General features: G+C 47.4%; 1 protein-coding gene across 1 annotated transcript in view; it reads right to left on the bottom strand.

Annotated features, from left to right (window-relative positions):
* Positions 1-24,594, bottom strand: part of LMLN (leishmanolysin like peptidase) — a 427,804-nt gene that overhangs the window by 278,357 nt on the left and 124,853 nt on the right. Inside the window, exons 4-5 of the mRNA XM_086957429.1 lie at positions 16,649-16,731; positions 9,963-10,080 (exon numbers count right to left, since the gene is read on the bottom strand). Coding sequence (XP_086813555.1) covers positions 9,963-10,080; positions 16,649-16,731 — 201 coding nt within the window. The remainder of the gene's footprint in view (positions 1-9,962; positions 10,081-16,648; positions 16,732-24,594) is intronic.

The following is a 24,594-nucleotide window of genomic DNA, read 5'->3' as shown; positions in this document are numbered from 1 at the left end:
ATGTATTTATATGCAAAAACATATCTTCTTTTTCACATCACTGTATACATTGTTACTGGCTCAGATGCTCTACTGGGTTGAAGGCAAAGGTCCTACAAGGTTCAGCACCATCTCAAGAAGGGCAGAGGGTGAATCTGAGCCAGGCTGATGTAAAGCAGTACTTGAAACAAGGGGGGGGCGCTACAGGGCGCACTGCGGAATGGCTGGCTGAACTGTCGGCTCCGCCGGACGGACGCGTCCATAACGGCCCTTTCGCCCTTTCATCTGCCGACACCGCTAAGCAAGGGACAGCATCCGATGTCGGAATGTGAAGCTGACACGATGGCGTAGCCTTTGTGGCGGTTCACGAACCTCACAGCGAAAAAACAGCCGAAAGGCGGAACACCGCCGGAGTGAATCCAAAATGGCCGCGCCTGGCGTTTACCGGCTCCGAGACCGAACATCGCCTGCCGAATGCTGAGGACTGCCACGCGACGGTGACAAGGCGGACTGGTGCTGCTGAGTGGGCTGCGAGACCGCGGGACAGCGGTTATCGGAGACGGAGGCAAGACACGGAGACTTTAGCGATGCGTTCCACCGGATGCAAGATGGCGGCGGCGCTGGAACGCATAAGACCGGCGATATCGGCCGCCCTCGGGGCAGGAGAAACGGAGCCTCAGCGCACAGTGGAGCAACAGCGGTTGTCGGAATGAGCACACACGAGGTGAGCCTGCCCAGCGATAGTCTCTGTGGGAACTGACCCGCTGCCCCCCTGAATAGCGCGCCAACAGCTCTTAGCACTCGGAGACGGTGTGTTGTGCGCTAGTCTCATTGAAGCACGTGGCGATTCCCCTGCTGCAGAAAAGACTTGAAAAGCGCTTCACAGCCAGCCCACATCCAGAACTATAGCGCAACACTGCGAGGTTCCGCTGCGGATTCTGCCACTTGATTGCCATCGGGTGGATAGCACCATCTACAACGCTCCTGGCCCCCACCAACGTAGATGAGCAGACGTGCCCCGAGGTGGGGAGCTCAGACACCAGCGCGGCACAGTACGCAGACGGCCAGCAGTCCAAAAACGACCGGGCACGCCTCGCCTCTGTCACAGAAGACCATGGGGAAGCCGGAGAAACAACAGTCCAAGCTCCCCTTTGAAACGAGGAAACAGCCCAAAAATGCGACGACCGCCCCTGAGGTTGACGGCGACGGGGACATAACGGAAGGGTCGGCCATGGAGTCAGTGCTCCGCGCAATCCAGCAGAGTTTGCAGGAAATGAATGGAAAACTTGACAATGTGATGCAGAGGGTGGACAATATGGCAGCCAAAATAGAGAAACACGACGAGCGGATCGTGGAGGCAGAACAGAGGATTTCTAAAGTGGAAGACGAGCATAAAACCACGTCGAAGGTGTGCGGAGGACTGGAGAAAACAGTGGAGACCCTTCGCGCTAAGGTGGAAGATCAGGAAGCTAGGTCCAGGCGGAACAACCTCCGAATTTCGGGTCTGCCGGAATCCACAAACACAGGGAAGATGGAAACTTATATCGAAACACTCCTGAAAGACATATTTGGCGCTGACAAACTATCCTCGGTGTTTCTGATCGAAAGGGCACATCGTTCACTGGCGCCTGTACCGAAGCCGGGGGCGGCTCCAAGAATGATCATAGCACGTACACTTAACTACAGGGACAGATACACGGTCCTTCGACTCGCCAGAGACATGTGCAAAATCACTCATCAGGGGAATACTCTGGAATTCTACCCCGACCATACCATGGCGGTACAGATGGCGCGGAAAGAATTTGCGCCGGTGAAAAAGAAACTACGGGACCTGGGTCTCGAGTACGCCATGCTGTACCCTGCAAAACTCAAAATCACGAACATGGGCAAACCGGTCAGTTTGCAGTCGGTACAGGCGGCGCATGACTTTATCAAACAGCAAGGGAAGCGACGTAAGGCACAGGACCGAGCGGAATCGACGAGCGATGTAGAATGAAGAGTGATGCAGACTTGATACCTCGATGCCCCAGGAGCAGCTAAGGGACTCCACTGGGCCCCAGGATGATGTGGCTAGCGAAGGCTGGCCTGCCTCGAGGCACACTGCCAGAGACTGTGGGACTACGACGACACGCAGTGCGGCCTAGACATCTCAGTGGTAGGGCCCGGGATGAACATCATCGCAGTGAGTATTTGGAGGGCAGATGGCTGCCGGAGGGCATACAGAGGGGCACCATGTTCAGGAGGCCCACATGCTCCCCTGGCAGTTAAATATGTACCGGGGGCACAGACACTGGCAGGCCCTCGGGCCGGACCTTATTGAAAACACTAACCTGAACTGCTACTGCCATGTGCGATTGGGATGTGTTGCATTACGATGCTTGGGATTAAGCGATGTCATACTCTTACTTTTTGAGGGCGGATGGAGGGAGAAGGGTGAAACATCTTACACACGACATTGAAGCCGAAAGAGGCGTCCGTCCACGTCCACCACGTGGATGGAGATGTGTGAACCTGGCGACACCCCCAGGCGGGTGCGCCCCACACTAAGTTATCAAATGAGGGTACTGTTTGTTAAGGGATGGCTTTGGCAATGTTCGGGTGCTAAAGTGGGTGGGGGGGAAGAGGGGGAACCAGGGTTGTTCGAATTACAAAGTCTGTGTCTGAGAAGCATGGCGACCTCCTTGGCCATACGTAACCATGCGGGTTGTTACTTAAATTCCGCCGATCTGATGTGGATCATGCACCACACACTCCAATGTTCAGTGTCTGTACAGTACTGTACAATGCAGTTACACCTCATGCGAACTATCCCGATGAGTGCAAGAAACGATGTCGAGAGTTAATACATTAGCCCTTCTCACGTGGAATGTTAGAGGGCTAGGCAACCCGAAAAAGATTAGGCAGATGTTCGCTTATTTTGACAGGATGAGTGTGGATATAGTGTTTTTACAAGAAACGCACCAGGCCACCACACACACACCTACATTGGGTAACAGATGGGCCGAATCGGTTACAAGCTCGAACTACTCGACCTACTCCAGAGGGGTCAGTATCCTAATACGAAAGGGGACTCATTTTGAAATCACGAGCGTTAGCAGGGACACGGAGGGAAGAAGTGTTATGGTAGAGGGAAGGGTCAGAGGGCAGAAGGTCCTGTTGCTGAACACCTATGGCCCCAATGTGGATGACCCGGGGTTTTACAGAAAACTGTGGCAGACAATCGCAGACAAACATATAGATCACGTGCTGTGGGGGGGTGATTTTAATGTAACAATGCAAGACCAGTTAGACCGTGCTGCACATACTACGGAACAACAAGGCAATGCTAGGCACATGCTGAGAGACGCGATTGAAGACCTCCGACTGACTGACATATGGAGGGATGGTAACCCGGGGGTCACAGCTGCGACTGGACTATTGGTTGGGTACACAGGAGATGCTGTCTTGGGTTAAACACATTTCACATCTGCCCAGGACGCTATCAGATCACAATCCAGTCTTGCTAAAAATTGCGGTCCCGCATTACGAGCCGCCACCCTTCACTTGGCGTTTCAACGCGGCTGCCTTAAAAGACCCATTGTATGTCACCTCTATACACACAGCAATTGTAGACTACTTCGAACTTAACGGCCCGACAACGGACGACCCATGTCTTCTGTGGGAAGCGTTTAAGGCCACGATCAGGGGGGTATGCATTAGTACGTCATCAGGTATATTGAAAGATATCAGGCAACAACTACGCACACGCGAAGAGGCTATACAGGGGCTGGAGCAACTGTACACACACACGGGGAAACACTAAGGTGCTGGGGGACATACAGACCCTTTTAACTGAACACAGACAGTTCGCCTCGGACGAACTCAAATATGTCACTAAACGGGCGACAGCCAGGCGCTATGGGGAAGGAGGCAGACCAGGCAAGGCGCTGGCAGACAAGATATGCTCGGGGAGGGCCCCTCAAAACATAACAGCCATCTGTAGAGCCACGGGGGAGAAGGTGCACAACGTTAAAGGGATTACGAAGGAATTCATGACACATTACGGCGCCCTGTACGCAGCACGCCCCTCGCCTTCACGGGAAGACTTGCTCGCGTATATGGAAGATGTGGAATTAGCGTGGCTGTCAGATGGCCACAGAGCATACTTAGCAAGGCCTGTCACGGTGGAGGAGGTTACTGATACTATCAAGCGTTTGCCAAACAACAAAGCGCCGGGGCCTGATGGGTACGTGACAGAATTTTACAAAGAATATGTAGATCTGCTCGCACCTCACTTGGTGAGGCTCTACGGGGCAGCACACGAGGCCCAGACCCTGCCGGAATCCATGAGAGAAGCCTTACTCATTACGCTCTTAAAGCCGGGTAAGGAAGATGATAAATGTGACTCATACCGCCCCCTGTCCCTATTAAATGTAGACACGAAAATAATCGCTAGCCTACTGGCAGACAGGCTAAAACCACTTATGCCCCTCTTAATCAGGCCAGACCAATCTGGATTTATACCTGACAGAGCCACCACACATAACACACGCACCCTATTTGCTCTGGCACACTACTTATCTCCCGACACGAAAGCAGTGGCAGTGTTACTTGATGCTGCCAAGGCGTTCGACACCATAGGTTGGTCCTTCATTCAAGCGGTTCTGGTGCGCATGGGGTTTCCCCTGATGTTCCTTGGGTGGATCTCCATGTTATATACCAACCTGTCGGCACGCATCAGAATAAATAAACATATTTCGGAGCCTATTCGAATATGCAGAGGTACTAGGCAGGGCTGCCCGCTCTCGCCGATGCTCTTTGCATTAGTCCTAGAGCCGTTGGCTTGTAAAATCAGACAACACCATCACTACTCGGCCATACAGATGCCATCACGCCCCATACACATATCACTATATGCTGATGACATGGTGCTCTATGTCAAGAACCCGGCACAAAACCTAAATCCGCTGATGCAGGAGTACATCAGGTTTGGGCGTCACTCCGGACTTCAAATCAACTGGGACAAGTCTCTCATCCTAGCACTGACAGACAGTACACGCCCTATTCCCCTAGATTACCCACTCGAGTGGCAAGAGGAGCCTACGAAGTACTTAGGGGTATGGTTTCACAGGGACCCGGAAATAGTCATACGCACTAACTATGGGCGAGCGATAGCGGCCTTGGAGGATAAAATAAAAAGATGGAACAAACTCCCGCTGTCACTGGCAGACCGGACCGCCATTGTAAAAATGGTGCTCCTGCCCAAGTTCCTGTACCTATTCAATAACATCCCAATTAAGCCGCCGGCGGCAGTGTTCCGCAATATAAACACCTTGGTAGTTAGTTTGCTCTGGGCCGGAAAGCAAGCGAGAATGGAGTTGCACACTATGACACTCCCATATGCCAGAGGGGGCTTCAAGGTACCAGACCTCTATCTTTACTACTTGTGCGCTCAGGCGCAATTCGCGCATTACTGGCACCACGAAGTACCCTTCCTGACACACGTAGCGGTTGAGGCAGGGGACACGGACCCGATACCACTAGCAAACATACTCCTACACAAACGCCCCAGACTACACGAACGTGACATCAACACTGTGGACACCACCACGGAGGCCTGGAGACTGATGGGTAAGGCGGCTAACGCTCTGCCGCTGTACGCACCGGCACTTCCACTAGCTCATCACCCACATATCTCGGTTGCACAAGAAAAGGTAGGCATGAATCTGCTGAAGTGGGCGGGCATAGACAAAATGGGTGACCTATATCTAAATGGGGTCTTCCAAACACTAGACAAACTGCAATACATCAGTAACCCGTCCCTCCTATTCAGCTTTAACTACTATAGGCTACAGAGAGCAATTAAGGAACATTACCCAACACACCCGGAGGAACCGACGCCACTAGCGCCGCTGCAACTCCTACTCACCTCACCCACGGCGTCTCACCTGGTGTCAAAATTATACACAAGTTTGCAGGGCGCAATAGGGGGAGGCACTGACAAAGCTAGAAACAGGTGGAATGAGGGTCTTGTGACACCCCTCACTGAAGAGGAGTGGGCTTCTGCGTGCATGCTAACCAACATGTTGACACCAAATGGTAATTTGAGAATCATTAATTACAAATATCTACATCAGGTGTATTATACGCCTCAGAGACTATACAAATATGGGCTGAAGGAGGACTCAAAGTGCAACAGGTGTAAACAAGATGGGGCGGATTTCATGCATCTAGCTTGGCACTGTCGCAAGGTGGCGGGATATTGGGAACAAGTGATGCAAACGTTAAATGAAATGTTGGGCTCCTCTTTGCGATGTGATGCTAAAATTTGCCTTTTGGGGGTTGAGCCACAATTGAGAGCGAGGAGGCGTAAGTTCTGCGCAGTAGCGCTGTTACTGGCCAAAAGGAGGGTGTCCCTGCACTGGAACAGTAGAAGAGGTCCGGTGGTTAAAAGCTGGTTGGAAGATATGGCGTACTGTCACGATACCCTGACCACGTATGAGGAGGAGCTACCGCTTGGGTCGAGGCCCAAGGACTATTGGGAGTACTTCCGACACTATTTACAGGAGCACGGGCCGCAGAGGAGGTGACTGACAACGTCTAGAAGAGATGTGGGGAAGGTGCATGACTACAGATCACTAGTACAATGGTATGGCTTGGGGGGGGAGGATGCTGTGACACAGATATTTCGTTGCTAATGGACACTACTGAGTTAATTTAATGGTTGGTTGAATTCCGTTACCTTTGGGAGAAAATATTACCAGAAAAGTAAGAACCCTGGCATGTATATGAGCGTATATGGCACTTGATACTAGCATTGTGATTACACTGTAAGACGCCGCCGGTCCTTTGGATGTGGGCTGATGGGCTGTGTACATGACCGAGCAGGCCTGTTCAGGCACACATAATTGCAGCCGGCCAGGAATGGTTGTAGGCGAATCCATGTTACGTCTTTTCTATGTGATAAGTGCAAATAAACCTCTTACACCAAAAAAAAAAAAAAAAAAGCAGTACTTGAAACAAATGAATGTACATGGAACTTCTTGAAATACGGTCTGGTGTCAGGTGCCACTAAATAACTCAATGTCAACCACGTTTATGCTACCGGGACCAGCTGAGAAGCTCAGTAAGGATACGCCAAATCAGCACCACAGGGTAACCCAAGGTGGAGTATGCACATGTCGTTCTCAGTCTTTAAACTCCAAAGGTGTGTGTCCTTTCTGGGTGGCATTACACAAAGAATAACTAGGGCCATAGGGCTCCGTGTAACATTTACTTGACGTATTCCTTTCTTTCTTTTTTTTGTTGAAACAAAGTTCTAAAAATCCGTGAGGGACTCCTGAAAAACACTACAAGCATGGATGGGATGAGCAGATACGAGGCACTGGGAGGGGAGAACATTAAATCAGAAAGGGTCAAGGTTTGTAGACATGCATGTGTAGGTGTTCTGTAGAGAGTGAACTTAGCTAGACAGCAGTGGAGCGCTGAATAAGGGAGTGAGCCTCGAGTTATGATTCAGGACCGTTTACAATGAAGCAGGATGTTCTTGGGCGTTGAACCCTAGTGTGTGCCAATAATATCCTCTGAAGAGCAGGGTCTTCAGCTCCTTTCTGAATTACAGTTCATTTGTTGCTGTTTTTGTTGCTATTCTGGCGGTGTCGAGGGTTCTGGTGTGGTGCTCTAGATCAGCCGTAGTTCATTTCTCAGCTAGATATTAAAGGCTGCCAGCTCTGGTGCAGCTTACCACTAAATGCAAACTGAGGCCTTCAGGAATTGAACTGTGTAAGACTATTAAAGTGGGGACTAGATAAGAGCTCAGGAATGTGACTGAGCAATTTGCCAAGCATGAGAAAACACGGTCTCAGAAGTCTCAAGAAAAAGATAGTGTGCTCACCTACTGAACAAGCATTGGTAAATGCATTAGGTTTCACCTATGCGATTAATAATAAGCTGTTTTTTGTTGTAAATTGTAGCTTGACGAGTCATTGTACAATATAAGTTACAGAAAGTCTGTAAAAGAGTTCTGACTTGTTTATGTACAAAAAGCACAATATATTGTGCTGTTACTAGTGGTATGGTGCGGGTAAGTAATAGTTTGAAAAATTAAATGAAAGAGGGAAATAATAGAATTAATTGATGTAGTAGCAATATGATATGTTTAGAGGCGTTCTGACAACTTTTGGGCCTGGTGCCACTGCACCGTTCAAATTATGCTCCTGGTGCCTGCAAAATAACTGCAATTGTGACTGCCTGTTTAGTAGTAAAATATGGCAATATTTGGTGTTTAGGGGAGTAATGACAACTTTTGGCAATGGTGCCACTGCACCTGCTGCACCATTCACATCAGGACCCTATTGCCAGTTAGATACCTGCACTTGTGACAGCCTGTTTAGTACTAAAATATAGCAATATTCTGCGTGCAGTGGGGTCCCTAGAGCTGTTGTGCTGCGCCATTCAATGAAGCCCCTTTTAACTGCAGGATAACTGCAATTGTGTCTGCCTTTATAGTAGTAGTAATATTTGGGGTTTAGTGGAGTTATGACAACTTTCCGCCCCAGTGCCACTGCACCATTTAACTGCAAGGTAACTGCAACTGTGAATGCCTGTATTGTAGTAAAATAGAGCAACATTAGGTGTTTACAGGAGTTCTGACAAATGTTGGGCACCTGCTGCGCCATTCAAATCACAACCCTGTTGTCTGCAAGGTAACTGCACTTGTGGCTGCTTGTTTAGTGGAAAAACATAGCATAGATCTAGTACATTAACTTTATTTTTAACATGCAATGTTTATTACAACATTTAGAATTTGATCAAAATGACCAAATAGATTAAGTTGAAAAAAAGCAATCTGATAATGCTTACAAAGCGCAAAGAAAAGTTAAGAGGCATGAACAGGAAATGCCACACACGTTCTAAGGCCAAAGCATCTGCATTACACAACTGAGTAATAAAAAGCAAGCATTCCAGCATACTGTTAGAAGTGGTCTGCCTTTTCCGTGGGAAGATATCTTATCTTCACAGCGAATGGGGCTTAAACAGTGTAAATAGCTTTTGTAGAAATATTGTAAATGCCTACAGCCAGGGGAAGTTAATAAAACACAAGTTCCACACAAAAGCAAATGAACACTAAATCGGAGCTGGCAACTGATAAGAGCTCCCTTTTAAGATATATTTAATATAAGAGATTTCAGAAGCACAGAGCAAGCTCTGTGCAGGCGAAACATAAAAAGGCAATTGTCCAGGAATGCCTAGCAGCTCTGGTAGAAGGAGGAGGGGTTATATGGTAGCCATGGCGGGGCAAACATTCCTTGTGGAGTTTTCTTTTGTCCTCCTTGGCAATCTGCAATTGCATTGAAATACAATACAATTTCCCATACTAACTTTTACTTGTTTTGGTTTAGCAAAATATTGCACTTTCAAATACAAAGCAATCAAACGTGGGCGAGCTAAATCAAAACTGTAATAAAAAAATAACATATTTTTTTTCCCCATTAAGGACTCAGAGTATCATTCTCTTGTTCGTACTGGTCATTTACCCCATAATGCAGTGAGCTTTTGGTAGGAGAGTTGAAGAAGAGGTGAAAGGGAATTACTCAACACAAAACCCACATGGCATACGTTCTCACCATCTCCCCAGGCCATGAAGTCAGTATGTTGCCCAAAAACTCTAATAGTTCATTAATGCTTCCCAGCAGACTATTTAAATGGCACAAAGCAAAAATTTGCCAGGGTATTGTTATTTTAAAATACACATTGCTGCACTTTGGAGGGTTTAGGTACCATAAGGCAGGAATCCCTCATGGGATGTTTCACAGCAAGGCAAAAACATCAGCAGCCGATCCGGTCGAATGCACATGTTTTAATAAATGCTTTGAACTCGCTAGGATAGAAGTGTACAGAAAAACTAAAACAAACCAAAAACTGTTGGCGTAGGTTTTCTGAAAAGAAAAAAACGAATAAGAAAAAGTAAATACAGTGTCAGTGATGCATATATTGTTAGTTACCTGAAGATGTTCCTCAGGAACAATGGCAGGGCCACAACGGGTGTATTCGGCACAGGCTCCTCGACAATATCTGTGAGCGTCATCTTTCTTCCTGAGGTATTGATTTGTGGCACATTGTCTATTCCACAAACACAACAAAACAAGTTTCAAATGCCCACTCAGTGCAAGCCACCACCTTAATTTATAATGTCGCTACTGTTACGGCAATAAACTTGAAAAAAGTAGTGGGTATGCCCACCTGTTCTTTACAACCAGAAATAGAACTCATTCATAAAGCTTCACAAATCCAAGCATTGATGTTTCAGTACAAAATTCTGAAACTGTGCAAAGTCTGTTCGCGGGGTAAACTTCAAACAAAATTTTAAAAAAATGTAAACCTTTATTTATATAAGAATGAAGGCACAGCCATTATTTATTTACAGGTAGCAAATACAGTCCACATAGTATACATCCTTTGTTACCTTTTATGTATATTACAAGAACATTTATACTTGATCAGTTACATACACAGCGTTGCAACGTTCAGTGTCATTTACATTTGGTTATTTGCATTCCTGAGCTATTAAGGGCAGTTCGCAAATATCTCCTCTATGTGTGTTCCAGCCCCCCATTTTTTAATCCATTTTTTGGGACATCCCCTGTGAATATATACAGACTTTTCCACCACCATGGCTGTGTCCATAGCCCTACACCATTCTGCGAGCGTGGGGGCGGTTGCCCCACTCCAGTGTCTAGCAATATTCCTCTTGGCAAGCATAATACTCAGGGTAGCCCAAGTCTGTAATGTTGAATTCCGATCTGTCGCATTCCAAATATTGAGAAAACAGCATTTGGGCTCTGTAGGGACTAGGTTCCCACTTACCATCGTGATAAGGGACAAACAGAGCACTTTAAATTGAATCCTCTGCTTAAATCGGCAGCCAATGAAGAGAGCGCAAGGTATTCGCAGCGGAACAAAACCTGGGTAAACCCACGACTGCTCTAGCGGCCGCATTTTGCACGCGTTGAAGACAAGTGATTTCGGCCTGATTTATCCCTACCAAGAGGGAGCTGGCATAGTCGAGCCGAGAAATCACCGTCGCCTGCAACACAAGCTGCCTGGTCGAGGCGTCAAAGAATTTTAGCACAGGTCTTAAGCTGCGCAGGATACCAAAGCAGCAAGCAGCAGTTCGCTTTGTGTGGCAGACAAAGCTACGGGTAGGATCTAGCCACACCCCGAGGTTTTTTTATCTCCGAGACCGGAGTCAGAGTGGGACCAAGCTCTGAAGGCCACCACATATCGCCCCAGAGTTCCGCTTGCTTGCCGAAGATCATGATTTCCGTCTTTTTTGCGTTCAACTGGAGACAGTTGGAGGTCATCCAGCTGGCAAATGCCCGAAGTCCATTCTGGAATCTTGGGGCATCCAAACCTGAATCCCCGCTGAGCGTGACCGCCAGCTGAGTGTCGTCAGCGTATGACACCATAGTCATACCCCACCGCTTGACGACCTCAGCCAGCGGCCTCACGTAAAGATTGAACAACGTGGGGCTCAGCGAGGATCCCTGAGGGACCCCAAGATTCAGAGGGTAAGATTTAGACTGATGGGGCGGAACAGCCACGCAAAAAGATCGGTCAGCAAGAAAGGAGCAGAACCACTGGAGAGCAGGGCCAACGACGCCAGCTTCCTCCAGGCGCTGCAGAAGAATCCTGTGCGAGACGGTGTCAAAGGCGGCGCTAAGATCTAATAAAACAAGCACCGCCGTTTGACCCGCATCAAGCACAGTGCGCAGGTGTTCCACCATGAAGAGGAGGGCTGTCTCCGTGCTGTGCCCAGCTCGGAATCCGTTCTGCGTGGCGTCCAAGATGTTGGCCCGCGTGAGATGGTCTGAAAGGGCAATGTTTACATGTGCCTCCGCTACTTTAGCCAGCCAGGGAAGGAGCGATATCGGGAGATAGTTCTCAGGTTTGCTGGCGTCCAGAGACGGCTTCTTCAAGATAGGCATGACCACTGCCTGTTTCCACTTGGCGGGAACCAAACCAGATGCAAGCGAGGTGTTAATCAAGGAGCAGACCGGCAAAAGGTTGAGAGATGCCGAGTCTCTAAATAAAGCCGGCCTTAAAGGGTCTGCCGGAGACCCAGACTTAACTTGCTGAGCCAGTTTCTTGAAGCTTTCAGGTGTTAGGCAGGGAAGAGAGTGTAGGACATCCTGCACTGGAGGGCTAAGAGGCCCTTCGCCATAAGGCATAGCTGTGGGAAAGGCTCGGTAGATGGCTTGGACTTTTTCAAGAAAAAAGGCCGCCAAGGTTTCACAATGTGAAGTGGAACAGGTTTCGTTCACAGAGGCCTTTTTTGCCACCAGGTCCTTGAGGGCCTTAAAAATGGTTTTAGATGGATTAGTGCTGTTGCGGAATTCAAGAGCATAGAATGCTGCACGAGCTCTGCAGACAGCGCGATGGTAGGATTTGACGGTGGCCAGATACATGGCTTTTTTACTGGTGTCATAAGTTTTCCGCCATTCTCTCTCAGCGCGTCTACACGTACTTTTAAGCACACGCAGAGATCCATCATACCAGGGACTGGGGTCCCGTAATCCGCATTTGCTCAAGGCCACCGGGATAAGGGAATCAAGGGCCCTGGTAACCCATTCACAGAAACGGTCATAGCCAGTTTCCACATTGTCTAACGGGCCCAGCGGGTCCTCAGACAGAAGACGATGGAAATCCTCAAGTTTTAGTTTATTCCAATGTCGTCTGGGGACAACTCGGACCGTGGGTTTAAGAGGGGGCTCATACAGTGGGCACTGGATCGTCACCAAAAAATGATCCGTCCAGGCCAGAGGGGAAGGGGTAGAGACCCTTGCCTCTGCGAGGTTCGTAAAGAAGGGGTCCAGGGTATGTCCACCTACATGGGTGGGATACGTGATCAGTTGGGCCAGTTGAAAGGCCTCAAGATCGGCCAAAGTGCTACTCACGGCAGGCGCGGTCAGATTGTCAAAATGGAGATTCAAATCCCCGAGAATAGAGAAATTAGCACACCCTACAGCCAGCGTGCTAATAGCGTCTGGGAGGGCCTCCCTGAATGCCACGTCGCTGCCTGGGGGGCGATAGATCAGTATGCCTGAAAAGGAGAAATGGGGGGTGATGGAGATCTTAAACGAGGCACTTTCGCAGCCTGCGATTTTTTGACCTCTCCAATCACAGGGGTAGCAGGATCTGACAGCAAGCGCTATTCACCCTCCTCTAGAGGAGCGATTAAGCGTGTAAACCGAATACTCAGAGGGGAAGGCCAGATTAAGAATAGCCGTGTCAGTCTCCTGTAGCCAGGTCTCAGTCAAACAGAAAATATCAGGTGACTCCTTTTCAATGAGGTCATAGATATCTTGGTAATGTTTCACCAACGACCTAACGTTCAAGTTCCAAATACTAAGGTCATGCAGGGAGCGTTTACTTCCAGAAACAGAATCCTCACCGATACAGCGAGAGAGGGGGGGGCACCAAGCGACCACCTGCCACAGGCACACTGGTGAGGGCCACACATCGGACTCACCCGAGACACGTCACATGTCGGGAGACGCTGTCTAATGGACACAAGAGCGTCCCTTGAGTAGCAGAGCATCGCATCCAACACAAAACCACAGATCGGAGTCCTGCCCTGTCCAGCGTGTCCGAGCGCGGACGGGTGCAGACGGGCAGGACTCTGGCACGACTCAGGCTAAGCGAAGGCGCGCCAGCTGCGCAATACCGCTGAGCTTGGCAGGGAGCATTAAGTAGGTGTCCCTCACTAGCTCCTGTGCACTAGAGCGCTCGCAGATGATGGCGCCTGATCACACAACCACTCCACTCCACTCCAAGATGGCGGCTGAAAAGTAACCCCACCCCGGGAACCGGACCCGCTCAAGCAGCGGTGCGATCCGATTACAGTGTAAGTGAAGGGGCAGTATAAAATCAGGGAATAATAACCCAAAAATAAAGCAAATACGAAATAGGTTTTTAAAAGCGGCAGTTCAGCAATAAAAGTGCGAAGCGCTAAGCAGCGGTGCGACACCTTGTCAGGGCGAACCCAGAGGCAGCTCGTCCATATAGTATGAAAAAATTAGCCAACCTCCCCACATTGTTGCAGACAGAGCAGGTTGTCCACTTTCCCAATCTTACAGAGAGTAGTTCTGGTGTAATGGATGCGATGGAAAATTTTGAGTTGTACAAGACTTAATTTAGATGCGATGGCTACCTCTCTAGGGGACGCCAGCACCTCCTGCCAATCCGTATCATCTAATTCTCCCAGGTCTGCCTGCTATTTGTCTTTAAGCTTCTTCACTGGATCTGGCCAGTTATTAATAGTTTTCCGATATGTCAGAGATATTGCTTTTTTGTCCATATGGTGCGTCATTAGCCTATCTTCTAGTGGGAAGGTCTCAGGTAGGGTGGTGTCAATGGGAATTGCTGCTTCAAGAGCGTGTTTGATCTGCCGGTTGAGGCCATTTTGTACTGCGTTTGGAGTTGTGTAAATGTAATCATTTTTTTCCGTACCCAGAGGTCTCCCACCTTGGTTATCCCAATAAAGTCCCAGTTGCCAAAACCTTTACTTTTTTCCAACCTTCCCAGCCTGTCCGTAACCCAAAGGGGTGTTGCTTGCAAACTAAATAATTGATAGGGAAACGTACATGAAATACCTCTGACAAAAATCAGAACAAGAAATACTCAAATCAACATAACTAGCGGTGTTTGTTATGTTTAAGAGACAATTTGCAAATGTTCAGTTGTAACACTGCCAGTATTATATAGAGTGCAAATACCACTATACGAATAAAGAATTTTAGCATGACATTAAAAGCTTTTAAATCAACACAACATACACCTGTCAGACACGTGAACTGCAACAATAGAATAATGTGTTTAGGTTTGCTTTTAAATTCATGTCAAATGTTTTCTCAATAAAACAAACGAAAAAGGCCATACAAAAGTATTCCACATTCTTCTCACATCCAGGCAGTGGCCAGAGTCGTGCCACCTTGCATTTCCACTGTTCACTCGACTGAAATGCTGCTTTCCATCTGTGGGTGTACCTAACGCACATTATCAAAAATTAACAAAACTAGAACCATGTGAAGACTTCATTGACAACACATTGCCTTCATATGGTCCATGGTTTGACAGGTTCCTTTCACAGGTAATAGGCCCAGTCGCAAAAGCGGTGTACCATTTTACTTGGACAGGTGTGGGAATGCTGGGTGGTAGGAATTCCTCTAAGAAATTTGAGGAAAATATGTGAATATAGTCAAAGTTTAATGTTTGCATGACATCCGGTCTAAGAAAAAGTAGCTGGATTCATGCAATTCATAGCACTCTGGACTTCCCTGGCTGTCTAGCATTCATAAATGTCTGTTTTTTTGTATATTTCCCTGGCTGCCCATCAAGCCCAGACCCAATTTCACAATAGCCCAAATTCCGACAGCTATCCACAGGATCAGAATACTTTAATTTTCACACTAGCTCAGCATAATTTCAATTGAGCAAAAGTAGCTCTTGTTAAAAAAAGCATTGGAAGAAATGCAGAGAACTTCAGAGGCAATAAATGAATGCCCAGTATCCTTTCACAAAAGGCAAAGTCAAAATTTGGAGGGAAAAATGATAGACCCAACCTGCTCCTATCGCCCAAAAACTTGCTAATGCACTTCACAGCAATACCTAACAAATGATTTGCAGCTAGAATATGTGATCAACAAAGTGGAAAAATTACAAGCTTGTTTCTAAAGAGATGCACAGAAGAGGCCTATTCAGATTTTAAATCTGCAGCATTTTTTAAACAACAAGCAGTTCTGAACACTGTATGAAACACAGTCAAGTCTCAGCAAAATGCGAAGTACGGAGCAATCATTAACACAAGTTGATGCCTTTTGATTTTTTTTTTAATTGAAAACGTAGTTTTGTTTTGCACACTCCAAGTACATCCACGTGTTTGGATAGATTAACTGGCCCAGGCTGTTTCAGATCCAACTCTTTGAATTAGTAAAGTCTATAGTAAGAGAATCATATTCTACGTTTAGTGCACAGAACTGAAAGACTCTGTGCCATGTTCGGCAATTTAAGATTTATCAGATACAGTTAAAAAAAAAATTAAATCAGGGAAGTGTCCAATTTTCTGTATATGAAAAATTATGTAAAAGTAAAAACGACAGGGGGAAGAAATATGTATCATCCATTAAAAGTACTTTAGAGGCAAGTCCCTCCTTCTGAGTCACCTTTTATGCACCTCTGAATTAGCCCCAAGTGATAGCACACCCATTAAAAATAGAGAGCTAGGACTTTTTCCTGAGCAATTACTTTGGTCTTTACAGAGTTAATCCTCCAATATCACAAATATTTCAGTGACAGTAAAATTAAACACATCCTGTTGAAAGTTGTATAGTGGTTCACTCAGTCACAAGAGAGAAATTAGATAATCAAAACAGATGGGTGGCAAAAATAGGATTGCTTCTATTTGGATTTAGCTACAAATCAAAATAGTTACAACAGAATGTTGTATTCATATCAAGAAATGGGTATTGATTTAGACCTACTTGACGAGATGCACAGAAACAATCTTCAAGGCCTTGTATATAGAGTAGAACATGTACTTTCCTTTCCATCTGCACATCTAAAATACGTTTTTAGTCAAATAAACCTATGCATAACAGAAGTAATATTCATACAAAAAAAGTGAACATACCTGCTTAGTAATATAGCTCCAGTTGGCTTACGAACTTGAAATGTTTTCTCCAAATAAGAGATTGCTTGCGGAAAAAGTTCATTCTGGCAGTTAAAAGAAAAATGTGTTGCTTCAGTTATACATTTAGTTTTTATAATTCAATCAAAAAGATAGAAGACAGTGCATTTTCTTTTCACAAGGACACTCTCAGTCTCCCCTGTAAACACATTTTTCTTTTCCCCTATTTAAAAGTTTCCAGTGCAGAATGAGATAACATAGTTTTATTTATTTTTTCAAAACATGCTATTAGGTTTAGAGATTTGAACGGGGATACACTGGTAGAAAGAAACATCGCTAAGAAGAGAACACAGAAAACAAGAAAATCAAAAAGCACAGATTAAAACGCAAGGGAGAAAAAGGAATATTAAAACGTATTCATCAGCACCGCAAAACAACAAATCTCAGGCACAACACAAGTCACACACAGGACTTAAACCTTTCAGTCGGCAAGCAGCGTGGAAAGTAGGCTACTATTATGATCATTTCACTGCCTCATAATCATTCTACCATTCTGATATACTGTTTGCACGTAGCATAAAAGACTATCAAAACAGTTGAATGGCCAACAAAAGTTTAAACAAGCATTTGCAATGCAATAGGTCTCGCAGCATTAAAGTTTGAGTTATTGGCATTGTATATGACAATGTGTTGCATTAAATTTTTAGCAAAGTCTGTATTGGTGTATAAAGATGATTTGCAAGATGAATCGCTGTTGAAAAAGATTAAGCAATGTTGGCAATAATATTATATTATAATAATATTGTAAGTTACTGTTGTAGTTATAAGCATTTTGGTTGCGCATAGTGATGTTGTGGTTCCCTTGAGTGATGCTGTGGTGGTGCTGAGTGATGCGATAGATAGTGAGGGCGATAGATAGATAGAGGGAGGGCGAAAGATAGAGGGAGGGCGAGAGAGAGAGATAGAGGGAGGGAGGGCGAGAGAGAGAGAGAGATAGAGGGAGGGAGGGCGAGAGAGAGAGATAGAGGGAGGGCGAGAGAGAGAGATAGAGGGAGGGAGGGAGAGATAGAGGGAGGGCGAGAGAGAGATAGAGGGAGGGCGAGAGAGATACAGAGAGAGGGCGAGAGAGAGAAAGAGAGAGGGCGAGAGAGAGAGATAGAGGGAGGGCGTTAGAGAGATAAAGAGAGGGCGAGGGAGAGATAAAGAGAGGGCGAGGGACAGAGTGTGGCCGAGGGACAGAGTGTGGCCGAGGGACAGAGTGTGGCCGAGGGACAGAGTGTGGCCGAGGGACAGAGTGTGGCCGAGGGACAGAGTGTGGCCGAGGGACAGAGTGTGGCCGAGGGACAGAGTGTGGCCGAGGGACGGAGTGTGGCCGAGGGACAGAGTGTGGCCGAGGGACAGAGTGTGGCCGAGGGACAGAGTGTGGCCGAGGGACAGAGTGTGGCCGAGGGACAGAGTGTGGCCGAGGGACAGAGTGTGGCCGAGGGACAGAGTGTGGCCGAGGGACAGAGTGTGGCCGAGGGACAGAGTGTGGCCGAGGGACGGAGTGTGGCCGAGGGACAGAGTGTGGCCGAGGGACAGAGTGTGGCCGAGGGACAGAGTGTGGCCGAGGGACAGAGTGTGGCCGAGGGACGGAGTGTGGCCGAGGGACGGAGTGTGGGCGAGGGACGGAGTGTGGGCGAGGGACGGAGTGTGGGCGAGGGACGGAGTGTGGCCAAGGGACGGAGTGTGGGCGAGGGACGGAGTGTGGGCGAGGGACGGAGTGTGGGCGAGGGACGGAGTGTGGGCGAGGGACGGAGTGTGGGCGAGGGACGGAGTGTGGGCGAGGGACGGAGTGTGGGCGAGGGACGGAGTGTGGGCGAGGGACGGAGTGTGGGCGAGGGACGGAGTGTGGGCGAGGGACGGAGTGTGGGGCGAGGGATGGAGTGTGGGGCGAGGGATGGAGTGTGGGGCGAGGGATGGAGTGTGGGGCGAGGGATGGAGTGTGGGGCGAGGGATGGAGTGTGGGGTGAGGGATGGAGTGTGGGGTGAGGGATGCAGTGTGGCGCAAGGGATGGAGAGTGGGGCGAGGGACGGAGTGTGGGCGAGGGACGGAGTGTGGGCGAGGGACGGAGTGTGGGCGAGGGACGGAGTGTGGGCGAGGGACGGAGTGTGGGCGAGGGACGGAGTGTGGGGCGAGGGATGGAGTGTGGGGCGAGGGATGGAGTGTGGGGCGAGGGATGGAGTGTGGGGCGAGGGATGGAGTGTGGGGCGAGGGATGGAGTGTGGGGCGAGGGATGGAGTGTGGGGTGAGGGATGGAGTGTGGGGTGAGGGATGCAGGGTGGCGCAAGGGATGGAGAGTGGGGCGAGGGATGGAGTGTGGACTTGTGCAGGATCACGCAGTTTGTTACAACTGGTAAGCGGGGCTCCGATAACAGCCGCTAGGGCACATTCCATGCCAGGGCACGTAGTGGCCTCTCCGCTGCAGCGCCCTTTCTCCACGAACAGCAGTCAGGAGTCGGTGCCCTTCAGTCCCCGTATATCGCCCCAGTACTAAAGCGTGTGGCAATTAGAGAAGCGTTTTTCGTTGTCTTTCCACGCAGGACGCCAAAACAAATCCTGTTTTGTTTCCTCCAATTGGGCAAGTTGCTGTTCGCTCCTCCAGTTCTCAGTCTCCCGTTGAGCACAGGAAGAGGGGGGATCCCAGGAGCTGCAGAACAATATTGGGCTCCCGAGCATAGGGGCAGGGATGATTTGGCACAGGGGAGCAGATCCATTCTTGTGAAATCCCCAAACTGTGTGCAAATGTAGAACAGATGCACAGGCGAGCAGAGTATGGGAAAAACAAACACCAGGCCCGCCGCTGAGGGGACCTTTGCGAGATAGCGCTGTCCTCCCACAACATGATTCTTACGTTTATTTATTTACTAACTTAGTAGTTTTATAAAGCGCTGTGTCGCCTTTCTGAGCTTCGGTGCATCAAGTGACTTGACAGAATGTTTGAGGGTTTAGAGGCTGCCAGAGAGCCTGTGGCCCCCGGGCTCCCAGTGCCCGCCCTTACTGTGTGCTTAAAGTGCAGAGGGGATCAGCTGTGCACACAACGTGCCGAGTCCTGCTCGGTGTCAGAGAGGGGACAGTGTCTGCAGGGAGCTTGGCCGCTGCTCAGGAATGCTTTGGGAGGAGAACATTAAACGCGAGTCCATGCTGGACACCACGGCGAAAGGGACATTCATATCACTAACTTTTAGAGCGCTTCAATCAAAGCGCTATACAAACCGACAAAATAATTGAGTGGCACAGGAGTTATGTGATGATGTTAAAAAAAACAAAAAGCACTGGTCAAGCCAATAGGTCTCGAGTACGAGGTGCGTGTAGGCACTCAACACCATAACATAAATGAAGGTAGCACACATCCTTGCACTTATAGATCCATACATCAAACCACTGACTCAGTCTTGCCTTCGCCCACTTTCCCACCCACACTGAAACCCTCCCCACAATCACTCAACAGGCATATGCAGGATCAATTAAAAGAAAGCAGAAAAATAAGCAAAGTCATCACCTAACTGTGGTAGGCGCTTACTTGAAGTAAAAGAAATTGCGGAAAATGAATCATGGTGGAGGGTAGTGGCCCTTTTGGAGTGATATTGTTCATAGTCTTAGATAACTAGACAATTCATGATCAGCGGAGCACGGGATCAAATAGCTCCTTTAGTTAATTAGACTTTTTGCGGACAAGGGCGCCTCTGCGCGCATAGCAGATGACCCAGCTTGTAAAGTAGACTATATGGCTCTCAAAGTCTACCACGGTCGTATCAAGAAATCCCCTTATGACTTTTATACTAACAAAATTCAGACTACCCAGAATCCTCTCGTGAAAGGCTCACCATTGTTAAGTCCCTCTCTTCGCTATCTCTAGTCCAAGCCTCTACTTCAACATCAGAGAAAACTAAACCTATCGTGGGGCGGGACTTCCGTCTTCTGAAGCCCCGCCTGGAGAAGCAGTGGTGACGCGGGGTTCCCATGCCAGAGAGAGAGCCCCGCGGAGGATGCAGGAGTCCGGAGTGGCAGTAAGTGGGCCATAGTTGTAGGGGGGCGGCGGGGGGGGGGGGTTGTCTCGATGCGCGTGTGTGTGTGTGTGCGCGCGTGTGTGTATGTGTGCGACGGAGAGGGGTGTCTCTGTATGTGTGCGTGCTTGTATGTGCGCTCGTGTGTGTGTGTGTCTGTGTGCGCATGCGTGTGCGAAAGCAGGGGGAGGTGTGCCTGTGTGTGTTGGAGCTTCCCAGGAGACAGGAGATGGCCACAGCGTGCGCGTTCGCGCGCGGCCCGCTCCGATTTTTGAAGATGCGCATGGCCATCTCTTGTCTCCTGGAAAGCTGAGTCGCTGACAATAGGTCTCTGGTGAGACAGCGCTTCGCGCTGTAAACGCCACGAGACCTAAATACTGATTCAGATTCAGCTAACAAATGGTTATGTACGACAAGACAGTTCTGAAAAGGCTCAGCAGTAGCACATGTGCCAGAAGGCTAGGTCCGATTCTCATCAAACAAGATGCTCTTAGCAAGAAACCAGAGTACAAACCTATTGACTCAATATCCTAGAAGAATTCTGAAGTCAAAAGAACAGACTAAAATACTGTTCAAAATTGCCAGGCATCATAAAGAACATATCTCCACCATTGAACCAATAGTGCTAAGACCTCATGGCATATTTCAGCTCCAATTTCACAAAGATTCAAGTAAACATCAAATAGAGCATTCGCTTTCCAGCAAAATCTCTCACCTATGCCCCTAGCCTCCTTTACCATTTTGAGTCCACTAAGCGTTACTGACATCACCAAACTTCTTATCACCTTCTCTTCTTCAACCTTCAGTCACAGACAAACTCTAAAACAAGTAGCTTTCATACTAAGCATAAACACTACTATACTGATCCTAAAGAACCAGCCAATGCCGGCCCCAATTTGTAGGCTGCTGCACTATTAGTGGAGGCCATGTCTGAACTTAACATACTACAAATGGTTGAAGGCCCCACACAAAAGGTGGCCCTTAACTTGATCTAATACTTACTAATCACCCTTCTTTCGTTGTGGAAAAACCTTTTCATTAACTTAGTCGGACCACTTTTTAGTTCCTTTTATATGGACAACCTTGGATATTCAGCGAAAGGTTACTAGACAAACCAATGCAAATCTAAAACAAATTTGTTCACATATTTATATTAATTCATCTGATGCAATTGAGGACGCAGCGGAGTCATTTAATCCAGCCCTTTTTCAAGGTTTTAATAAAGGAGTTAGAAACAGAATTTCCCCTCCATCAGCCTGGTTCTCACAGACTCTGCAACTTAAAAAACATAGATGTAAACAGTTAGAAAGAGACACAAATATTGAAGTGAAGATGAGGCAAATTATAAAACAGCCCTAAAAAAAGTTTGAAAAAATATCAAGAAAGCAAAAGCGGATTTGTTTACAAAACACATTGGACAAGCAGAAAATTCCTCTAGAACGATCTTTCAGATTGTGACATCTTTTTTTTAATCCAATGACTGTGACATCTTTATTTTAATCCAATGACTGCTAAACAAGAGATCTTTGCATCTCAAGAACCACTCTTTGTTCTTCCAGGAAAAGTTGAAAAACATTTATTCAAGCTTGAAAGGAATGAGGATTAACACCCAAACAGTATCAACTCTGGATACCACCACTAATATCATTCGATCCTGCCTCACAGTGTTTGAACCAATATCTTTAGTAGACTCAGAAAAAAATATCTTAAAGCTCAAATCAGGGTCTCCTTATACCTTGAAGCTTGCAACCTCTTTATTTAATGTGCCGATTTAAACATTATTCAATCTGTCCCTTAACCAAGGAAAATTTCCAACTGCCTGGAAAAAAAAACACTTGTTTGACCACTTTTGAAAAAGGCTAATGTGGAGCTGTTAATCCTGAGCCAATATAGACACATTTTGTTACTTCGAGCAATGGGACAAATGCTGGGAACTTTGGTTAACGCTCAGATTACTAGGCATTTTTAAAAGAACAGTATCCTTCATTTGTCTCCATCAAGTTTTCAAGCAAGATTTGGTACGGAATCAGCACTTCTTGAGGTTATAGAATTCATCAGAAGTAACCTAGATTAAATAAATTAGAGGTCATTTTCGTTAATTTATAGGCTACATTATAAACGGCATCCCATAATATTTTACTGCAAAGAAGGTATTATGGAAACAGCTGGGCACTGGATTCTTTTTTTCCTGGAAAATTGACAACAAGCTCTATTCTTGCCCCTACACCTCTAATTTCAGATAAATAAGATGTGGCATCTACAAGGGTCTGCCCGTAGTCCCACCTTGTTCAATGTATATATATCTCCATTGGTTTTCATAACGTATTTCACCATCCTCGAAAAGCCGGCGACCAGCAGTCCAGGGCGTGCCAGAGTTAGAGGAAACCCCAAATAATTCATAAATCAGCACGTCGCAGAGCACTGAGCAACACGCACTCCATCCTGAAAGAAATTACAGACTTCAACGAAGTTCCTTAGTGGGTTTTATTCTATGGCCAAACTAGACCAACGCATTCCGGCATCCATTGTCAGGATTTGGAAACAATATCGCGCCTGCCCAATGTTAAAACTACATCGCCCAGAATTCCCTGTACTTTCTAGTGGGATAAAAGAGGGGGCGTGGCCTTTAGACATTGCACGTAATTTGTTTTCTGGTGTGTTCCTGGAGGCGTCCTTGTTGCTGGATCCAGAGAGACTTCAGAGGAAAATAGGAAAAGGGTAGGAGTTTCCACAGGCTGTGGGGACGGAGTTCTGCCGGTTGCTGTGAGGAAACACGGGCGGATTGTGAGTTGAACAGTTGGCGCCGTGCAGTTAATTGGTGTTTCCGTTCCTCCCCGAGCAAGAGGGGAGAAACCTCGGAGGAGAGATACAGCAAGCTCGTTTGGGAAGTACGAGACAAAGCAATTCGAGTCGCGCAGGTGGACACGGTAAGCGTTGCTGTTTAAACGCGATACTCCATGGACATAGGCTGGAGTGGTTGAACCCTCGAAAAGAAAGCCTGTTTGAATATTAGAGGCAAGTCCCCTTTTTTATTAGACACGGGGAGTTAGAGGTAACAAAAGTGAAATTAGGAGCCTGGACATTTGATCGATAGCACTTCCGTGTAAGCTGCTTTATATTAGTTGCATCAAAAGAAACGGGGAGGATTCTCTAAGTGCCAGAGCGGAGGATAGTGGGGTAGCTCCCTACATTCTACCGTATCTGGAGGGTTGTCAATTTGTTTGATGCTAAAAGAACATTGTAAATATTGCAACTGGATACAGAGCGGAGGATTGTAGTGGGTTGCTACATCACACCGTGTTGAGAGCATTGCAGCTTGGATTGAATACTGAAGTTATCCAAACAGTTTTCTTTGGAGACAGTCGTTTTGGGAGAATCACTTATCAGTTTTGAAGAACGTTTTTATTCTGGGTGGAACTCAGTTGTGGATATTATTAAGAGTCTTCATTTAAAACAGGAGGGTAGGTTCTGTCTAGGTGTGGCCTCCAATATATATATTTCAGTGGATGTTTTCTTTGGCAATAACCTGTGTCTTTCATTTGTGTAGGGAACAGCTTCTTCGTGATAGTACTTGATGCTAGTCAAAGAGGGGAGCAGTGCTTTCAATGAGACAGGTGATTATTTCACAAAGGGAGGGTAGCGAGAATGAAATGAGAATAGGATTAATGTATGTGTTGTAAACTTGTGTGTTTTTCTCGTTTCAGCAATCCCTTCCCAGCTGTCCCTTTCCTTCCCCTCCTGGTTATTATTTTGCTATCTTTTTTCCCTCACTTGATCACTCGAACACCCTGTGTACTAATTAGGGTGTTGGTGCGGTCGGGAGGTGGAATTCATATTGCTTCAGTCGGATCCTGCGGAGCTCAAGTCTGACATCCATGCCTTGAGAACGGGTAAAAAAACTG

This window comes from Lissotriton vulgaris, chromosome 2_1, assembly GCF_964263255.1.
Source record: "Lissotriton vulgaris chromosome 2_1, aLisVul1.2, whole genome shotgun sequence".
NCBI lineage: Eukaryota > Metazoa > Chordata > Amphibia > Caudata > Salamandridae > Lissotriton > Lissotriton vulgaris.
This window is presented reverse-complemented; position numbering and strand designations above follow the sequence as displayed.